The 9,199-nt window shown below is 55.6% G+C and overlaps 1 protein-coding gene across 5 annotated transcripts; it reads left to right on the top strand.

Moving 5' to 3' along the window:
* Positions 1–228: 228 nt before the first annotated feature.
* Positions 229–7,728, top strand: LOC133341727 (hypermethylated in cancer 1 protein-like). 5 transcript variants are annotated; one of them, XM_061550380.1, is made up of 3 exons: positions 229–538; positions 2,757–5,064; positions 6,488–7,728. In XM_061550380.1, the coding sequence occupies exons 2-3, from the start codon at positions 2,993–2,995 to the stop codon at positions 6,600–6,602; spliced, it is 2,187 nt and encodes a 728-aa protein (XP_061406364.1). In that variant the 5' UTR covers positions 229–538; positions 2,757–2,992; the 3' UTR covers positions 6,603–7,728. The 5 variants fall into 5 exon arrangements, with proteins under 5 accessions (XP_061406364.1, XP_061406362.1, XP_061406363.1 ...); XM_061550378.1 differs by having other exon boundaries at positions 2,901–5,064; XM_061550379.1 differs by having other exon boundaries at positions 2,901–5,017.
* The last annotated feature ends 1,471 nt before the right edge of the window (positions 7,729–9,199 follow it).

Below are 9,199 nucleotides of genomic sequence, written 5' to 3' on the forward strand. Positions count from 1 at the left end.
CCAATGTGTTCGATCATCATTGCCAGTTGCCTGTCAACCTATGCCTGGATTGAGATCTCCCGTGGCTGAACAACCCCGACATTGCTGCTCGACCATACTTCACCACGCGGCTTTTATTTCGACTGAAAACTTTCGTGACTGCAGGGATTCATCTTCTTGGTTCTTTCGGTAAAGTCACGTAGAATGGAAATAATAAAATAATAAAAATAAAACATAATAAAATAATTCTCACGCGGCTTTCTCAAACCATTTCCACCGCGCGTAACACACTGGACATTTCGGGCTGAGTCCACCTAGGGGCGGCCCCGGCCACCACGCGTGCCCACACTGCCCCCTGGTGGCCAACTCCATCGCCTCGCTCGCCCCGGTGGCGGAGGCGGCGCAACTTCCCGATCCGGGTCGCCACGGAACCCGTTCCCGTTCACGCCGGCACCCTGCGTGCCCTTCGTGCTGATCCTACTGCTGATGCTGATACTACTACTGCTGCGGATGCTGATACTACTACTACTGCTGCCGCCGCCGCTGCTGCTGATCGTCGGTAAACACTGCTGCTGTTGTTGTTGTTGATGATGGGATTACGCCGGCCGGGGCCCTATAGAGCCACAAAGGCGTGCGTCACTGCTACTGCTGCTGATGCCACTGCTGATGATGCCACTGCTGATCTTGCTGAACACTGCTGCTGATGCCACTGATGATCTTGCTGAACACTGCTGCTGATGCCACTGATGATCTTGCTGAACACTGCTGCTGCTGATGCCACTGATGATCTTGCTGAACACTGCTGCTGCTGATGCCACTGCTGCTGATGCCACTGCTGATCTTGCTGAACACTGCTGCTGCTGATGCCACTGCTGCTGATGCCACTGCTGATCTTGCTGAACACTGCTAATGCTCCTGTTGATTTTGAAAAAACCCGCTTCTGCTGCTGATCTTGCTGAACACTGCTGCTGCTACTGCTGATACCTACTGTTGCTGCTACTGTCCCACCTACTGATGGTGCTGAACGCTGCTGTCACTGCTGATGCCACTGCTGATGCTGATGCCACTGCTGCTGTTACGGCTGATGCTGCAGCTGCCGCGAGTGCTGCTGTTGCTGCATCTGTGCCGGCGGACACTGCTCTTGATTGCGTGAGCTCAACGCCGCTACTCGCTGTTGCTGATACTGCTGCTGTTGCTGATACTGCTGTTGTTGCTGATACTGCTGTTGTTGCTGATACTGCTGCTGCTGTTGTTGCTGATACTGCTGTTGTTGCTGATACTGCTGCTGCTACAGCTGCTGCTGCACCTGCTCGTGCTGTTGATATTACGGCCGCTGCTGTTTCTGATACTGCTGCTGTTGTTGATACTGCTGTTGCTGCCGCTGCTGATACTGCTGTTGCTTTGCTGATACTGCTGTTGCTGATACTGCTGCTGTTATATCTTTTGAGCCCGCGTCTCGATGTGACATCACTGCTGTTGTTTATTTCGTCACGCATCAAACGTCAAATCTTTCGTCACACACACAGATGCCGAATGAACTACAGTGTAACAATGTTTTTTTGTTCCTGGGTAGTAAGTGTTATTTCCTAATTGCTTATGCCTCAAAAGGTACAGAAATTGGCTATTATTCCTAACAAACTTTGCTTTTGTGACCAGGACAGTGATATTTTGAAATGTACCTATTTTCCAGAACATTCCAGATAGATTCCGTGCTGTGTAAACTTTGAGTAACTTCTAGAACATTCTAGAACTTTCCAGTAATATAAATAGTAGTATATATACAGGGGCCTTAAGCCCACCAGCTCAGTTTAGTTCCAGCTGCCTAAGTGGATACATATCTGCATTTTTCTGCGATGGCATCAAAAGACTGCAAGCAATCCGGCAGACACATTTTGCTCGGAGCAAGACTGGCACCCTTGGGTGTGAAGGTTTTAACTTGACGTGAACGGCTGTAGCCTTCCTCGTGTGTGCGTGTTCACTTCACTGAGATGACGCTACAGCTTCACGACAGCTTATCCCTCTGTCGGCATAGTGACCCAGGTGATGCTTTCGTCAAGGCCCACACCGTTACTCCTCTCAACCCCTAGAGAATGTTACTCATGTCCATGGTCCTATTCCACATCCCTTAACCATGAACACAACCACCAACCCGTAATCCTAAACCCTAGCCTCATCATCGCGAACTCCTAAACCTTAATGAATACCCCTAATTCTGAATCCTGGCCATAAATCCTAACACTTAACCCTTAAATGATATGAGAATAGGTTTCCCCCCTTTTTTCTGGCAACAAAACGGAAACATTTTTACGAGGAATCATGTCTGCATTAACCACAACACTTGTGGTCAGAATGCAAACAAAAAAACATACTCTGATAAAATATGCATTGTCCTTGAAACTGATTGGTCTACACCTGAAATGATCCCCTAAGCCTGAACTCTGAGCCCTAGTTATCAACACTAAGCCTCACACTTCACCTTCCGCTCTTAACCCCCAACAGCAACTCAAAAAACCCAAACACCTCTAACCCATAAACCCAGACCCGGTAACCCGCCACGGAAAATAAAACTAAATCAGCGGTTTCCATGACACAGTTCATCAATCGAAGCCTTGGGAAGGCCTCGTGTGGTTGTCTGAATATCTGGTCGGCATATTTGATGAAAATCAGCGGCGACGATTTCCTTTCTCGGATGCTGGCGATGTTGAATGCGCGAGCGTGGTTACATCCGTGACGTGGGCGTCCTCGTCTGTGTCTCTGCTTCTCACGGGATCTGGCAGAGGGAAGGAAGTGAAACGTCCCCCCACACACCGCCCCCCAATGCTTCTAGGACGACGCCTGCCTCTGCGGGTCGTGGCCGAACCTCCGACTTCTCTCCTTTCTCCCCTCTCCCACCCCGCCCGCCCGCCCGCCTCCTCCGCCAGCGTCGTCGCCGCCGGCCGCGGCACCGGCAACGGCACCGGCAACGGCACCGGCAACGGCACCGACGGCGGCACCGGCGGCGGCGCGGCCGGCGATGGCCTCGCGAGCCGGCGTCCTCCGCCTGGAGATGTGCGGGGGCAGCGGCGCGCTGCTCGCCGCCATGAACTCGCTGCGCGCCGAGGGCAAGCTGTGCGACGTGACGGTGCGCCTGGGCGCCGCCGCCTTCCCGGCGCACCGCGTGGTGCTGGCGGCCGGCTCGCCGTACCTCCGCGACCAGTTCCTGCTCAACCCGAGCGCCGGCGAGCTGCGCGTGTCGCCGCTGCCGGAGCCGCGCGCCGCGCTGGCCCTGCTCCTCTCGTGCTACACGGGCCACCTCGACGTGCCGGCCGCGCAGCTGGTGGCCTACCTGACGGCCGCCAGCTACCTGCAGATGGACCACGTCGTGGAGAGGTGCACCAAGGCGCTGTCCGAGTACTTCCAGCCGCGGTTCGGGCTCTACGGGGCGGACGGCGCCGACGGAGCCGCGATGGACGACGACGCCGGGTTTTGCTCGAAGGCCGCGGCCGCCAGCCCGCTGTCGGAGCGCTCGTACGACGGCGAGTCGGACCGGATGCCGGATGGCGCGGGGATTTCCGAACCGGAGTACGATCGCTGCGGCGTCGCCGTCGCCGACGGCGCCGCCGACGGCGCCACCGACGGTGCCACCGACGACGACGACGAGAACAAGGCCTTCGACGGCGCTCGCTTCGGCGCGGAGAGGGAGCGGTCGACGGAAAGAGCGGCGCCCCCGGCCGGGCGCAAGCAGCAGGAGTGCCCTCCCCGGAGCCTCTCCATCGTCAAGGTGGAGCAGCTGAGCGGCGACGAGTTCGACGGGGACGCCCACGCCAGGCGTCCGCAGGTAGCGCTGCCGCACCAGTACCACCACCACCGACGCCAGCTTGAGGCCGCCCGGCACCAGCTGTCTCCCCCGTCCGAGCAAAACGCCTTCGCCGTGAACTTGCCGGCCGATCCCACGCGGCACGGCCACTTCGAGTGCCGGCGCCAGCGGATGGTGCCGGCGGGCAGCCCGGACGGCGCCACGATCATCACCGGCACCGGCGTCTCCGACGGCGAGCAGCAGCAGGAAGAGACGAACGCTCAGCCGTACTTCCAGATGCCGGGCCACAGCCCCGTGTACTCCTCCGGCCTGCACCACCAGCACCAGCACCACCACCACCACGATGGCACTAGAGCCGGCACCGGCAGCACCGGCTGTGTCGGGCTGCGCGCCGGCAGGGGCGCCGGCCGTTTTGGCATCGTCCCGCCGAGCAAAGCGAAGAGCGGCCGCGGCAGCGCCCGGGGCTTCTCCTTCCGCTCGGCGCCGGGCGGAGCGGCGGTTTTGACGGCGCCGCCCGCGGCCTCCGGGCACCACCCGCACGGCGACCCGGCGCTCGCCGTCTACTCCGTCGCCCATTCGGCCTTCGCGGCCGGCGTCTCGCCGAACGGCGCCGCCGGCGGCGTCGGCGCGAAGCACTTCGAGTGCAGCCGGTGCCCCAAGACGTTCTCGCACGCCGAGGTGCTGTGGGCACACATGCGCACGCACAAGGTGTTCACGTGCCCCCGCTGCGGGCGCCAGTTCTCGCAGAGCAGCAACCTGACGCGCCACCTGCGCATCCACACGGGCGTCAAGCCCTTCGCCTGCGCCCTGTGCGGCCGCTGCTTCACGCAGAAGAGCTCGCTGCACGACCACATGAACCTGCACAGCGGCGACCGGCCGCACCGCTGCGCGCACTGCCAAGTCGGCTTCGCGCACAAGCCGGCACTCCGCAGGCACCTCCGCGAGCAGCACCAGCGCGGGGCGGCGCCGGCGGCGGGCGACGGCGGCGTCGGCCGCTTCGCGGACGCGATGGCGGCGGACGGCCACGGGGGCCGCGGCGGGGACGGCGAGGACGGTGGAGACGAGGAGGTGGGCGAGGGACACGGTGGGCGCGCGTACGAGCTGGCGGGCGGGCACTGTGCGCGCCGACGACGGCGGGGACGCGTACGAGCGCGGGCCCGTGGCGGACGGACGCCCGGACAACGATTCGCGTGGGCCCGTGGACGAGGGCGTCAATGGACACTACTTGTAGGTGGACGCGCGGTATGGAGGCGTGGGTGGACCGTGGACGAGGGGGGACGGGCACCTGGGTGAGCTCCAGAGGCGGGACGTCAGGGTCACAAGGCCTTCTCTGCTGGCCTAGAGATTGTCAGGATCATGAAATTATATTTTTTATAATTTAATATTTTCATGAATGCTATGTGTGTTTTACAAAGTTCGTTCCCATCAGTCTAATAACGTCATTTCATTGCTCCTCTCTCCCTCAGTTGTGCTGCTTCCAGGGCAGCTCATCTAAATCAGAGCTTTTATCCAATCAGATTTTACACCGGTGCTGTCTCCGCCTCTTCGGGTAAAAAAAAATCTACCCTGAGGCCTTCAGAATGTCGAGTGAATCCCCTCTGCTGTTGAAGCAAATGGGGACGATGTTGTTGATCGTCATATTCTTTAACCAATCAGATGTCGAGTTTGCCATGTTGGGGGCGTGTTCTTTGACACGCCGGAGCCTTCTAGCTGGCCTAGCCGCCTACGTTAGCCTTGTTCGTGTGGCGTGATCGGAGGGCCACTTAGCTCACTGAAGTAAAACTAGCTAGCACGTCACGTAGCATCAGCTAAGAGGGGGCGGAGCCTGTTGAATCCTGATTGTGTTATTTGTGTTTTACGGCATTTTTGCTTGCTTGGTGGTCGTATGAGTAAATACGACTGTTTCTTTGGTAATGACATTGATTTGGGCTATGCGATGTCTATTTGTGATGCAGCATCCTGTCGTACTGCGTAATAGTGGTACATCCTTGATGGTTTCAGTCACCATGTATTCATGTCTCTACAATTAGTGTATTGTAACTGTCATAGGTGTTGAGCCTCGTGTTAAATCACTTTATTCCACTTGATAAAGGTTACTGTCACTGTGAATATGGGGTGAGGTTATTCGAAGGCGGTTTAATTTGCGGGAGGATAGCACTGAAGGCCTAGGTGTGAAATACACGACCCGCCACTGGTGAACTCGTAAGTGAACACGAGGTGTAAATGAACACTCCGTAGGTGGGGAGTGGTGGCGCGGCAGTTAGCGCGCTGCTAAATCGGTGACCAGAGTTTTAATTGCTGCTCACGACCAATAACAGGAGCGAATATTTGATCTGTTCCTGGGCTTCCCCTGGGTCGACTCGTCCTTAAATGGTTACTTATTGTGATGCGTGAACATATAAGCACTGGGGAGACAAAGGCGGCCGGGCGTGGTGTTGGCCACCCACCCCCTCGTGTGCGGTGTCGGCCTTCGTAGGGTGCTACCGGCTCGCAGCACTTGCCCCGACAGTTTGCTGACGGCTACGCGGGGGATCATTGTCTTCGTAGGCGGACAAAGATGTGGATGGGCACGTGGACACAAATGTGTGTGTACGGCCATGTAGGTGGAGAAACGATTGCGGATATGTCACGGGACACATCCTAGCCACGTGTTAGAGGCACGTGGTCTTGCAGAGGAACGTGGATCTGATTCCAACTCATCTTCCCGGACAGGACAATTGCGTGTAGACCAAGCGGCAACGTTCGTGACCAAAGCCAGCGGACGTACACAGCCTTGCAGGACAACGGGAAGATGGACATTGCCTCGCAGAGAGACGTCGTCTTGTAGAGGGACGAAGGGAAGATGGACATTGCCTCGCAGAGAGACGTCGTCTTGTAGAGGGACGAAGGGAAGATGGACATTGCCTCGCAGAGAGACGTCGTCTTGTAGAGGGACGACGGGCAGATGGACATTGCCTCGCAGAGAGACCTCTCGTATGGGACGTCGCCTTGTAGAGGGACGACGAAGGCAGACACGGCCTTGAGGAGGAAGCAGAGAGACTTCTGTTATCCGGCATCCGTGGGGAACGGAGTTCATCAAATGTCGCTGGTTATCCGAGCGTCATGCTCCGGGTTCACCAAATTTGCCAAGCACGTGGCATGTTTCAGGGAGGAATCTAAGCTCACGTTGACGACGATATTGAGACGTAATAACCTCCTCGTGTGCAGAGGTGCTCACCAGTCAGTTGTCGAGCATTCTAAGTTGATTGCAGAGAAGCATTGGGGCCGTTTAGAGTACAGTGCAAGTAATGTGTGTACAGACTGCCGCTAGCGCCAAACACGCGGCAGTGTCCTGAAACAACAACAACGACGACAACAACAACAACGACAACAACAACGACAACAACAACGGCGGATCGACGAGAAGGGCACGGCAAGATGCCGGACGGCTGCCGGAATTTTCTCCGGATACGTCAACGGAAGATTTGCTTTGGCGTCTCCGACAGATGGATAATTCCGGATGGTAAAGTGTCAGATAAATGGAGCTTTATTTCTTTTACTGCTTCATCTCTCGATGGATGGACGTTGAGAGAGATGCACGAGCTTGTAAGATGGATGGAGATGTCACATGGCCTGAAGTGGAATTCTGTTGACTTCAAAGCCGGGCGCTGGTGAATTCACGAAGGGATTTACATCCGCCAGGCTGCCACCCATGGTGCAAGGGAGGTGGTGTCAGCATTAGGCAGTACAGCAACAAGGCTGTCTCTCGGCCACTGCCTGCAGAGTTTGTGTTTAGTATTGTGTGTGTGTATATATTGTAATGTATGTATGTATCACCGCACACACGTTCATGTAGTATTATACGTGTTGATGCTGATCGCTGAAAGACGTTGGTCACAATGAAAATTTTTTAAACTTTGTGTTTGATTTTTTTTAATGACTTTTAAATAAATACTTCATTGAGTCAAACGAAATTCACCCGCGTCTCGAACCTCGGAGTTTGCACTCGTTTCTCGCACCAGCTGCTGGCCACGGCCGTCTACGTGGCCTCCAACGTTGTGCGCGTGTGCGCGTTATTCGAGTCGTGCGCTAAACTTTTTTTTTTAAGACTAAATGCCCTTTTTTATTTTTTACCAGGTAAGGCCCCACTGAGCCGGATAACTCTCTTTCAGAAGCGACCTGGCCACCACAAATGGGTATAGCTCAACGAAGTGGCTTATTGTCACGTGCATAATTTAACGCAGCCATATACTCTAAATGCGTGTTGTTGATTCTAAATGTGGAGGGTAAAACACCGCTGTTTGCTAATCTTCTTCATCCCCTCGGGTTTCCTTTTGACCGGCGGTTGTCCATCTTGGGGCAATTTTTGGTAACAAAGAAAAACCCCGGCAGGACCCGGAGAAAAATCTACTTGACCACAGGGAGAGAAAGAGAGAGAACATGCAAACTCCCAACATACAGGCATCAGGGTCGGGATCGAACCCAGGCGCTCCTGTCTCCCAGGCAAGATGGTTAACATCTCATAGCCACCGTGTGCGTTGTTGTCGTGGTGCGCTTGCTTCCCGGCAGGGGGCGTCGCTGCTTTGCGTGCCACGCCACCCTCCTCCCTCGGGCTCCACAGCCGCAGTTTAAGCATCATCCGGCAGGTGGGGCAGTGGTCCGAGTGAGCCAAACGCCGCACAGGACATGCTGGCCATGCCCGCAAGGTTCGTGAGTTACCCCCATCCCACCGCTCATTCTCCTCTGTTGAATCCAATGCCTGGAAACGGTCTCCCGACCAGCCACCCGTGATGCGGACTCCATCGCTGAAGTCCAGGCTCAAGAACGTCCTGTCTCCTCTGCCAAGGCTTCAACATCCATCTCAGCATTCTCATCTCCGCTTGCTGTGCTGTCGTATCGTTCCATTTTCTTTGAAGTGTTCGTATCTCTGCACCACGTAACAACACTGGTCCTGGAATGCAGGAAAGCGTGGGTTCGATCCCGACCCTGACACCTGCTGTGTATTTGGAGTTTGCGTGTCTCTCTCCCCGTGATCGCGTGGATTTTTCTCCGGGTTCTTTGGTTTTTCCCTCCACATTTAGAAGCACACGTTTGGGAGTATATTGGTGCTATAAATGTCCACATGATAAGCCACTAAGTCGAGCTATCATTTGTCGCCAGGTCGCTTCTGAAAAAAAGCTACTTAGCTTAGTGGGCCGTACCTGGTTCAAGAAGTTGAGTTTTAGTTTTAACAGGTTGGATGATTTCATTAACCTGCGTGTGTTCCCTGATCAAATGTGGCAGGACCCTCCTGCAAAAAGAGTCGTACGACTCAGTGTGGCTCTACTGGATGAATATATATCAACATTTAATTGAATATGCAGGTATGAATATGTATGTTGCTTGAACTATTTTCGCACCGTACGTAGCAAACCACGCTAATCGGAGGTGAGGGAGCCGGACAAC

This window comes from Lethenteron reissneri, chromosome 12, assembly GCF_015708825.2.
Source record: "Lethenteron reissneri isolate LAM-NWPU_2019-01 chromosome 12, ASM1570882v1, whole genome shotgun sequence".
NCBI lineage: Eukaryota > Metazoa > Chordata > Hyperoartia > Petromyzontiformes > Petromyzontidae > Lethenteron > Lethenteron reissneri.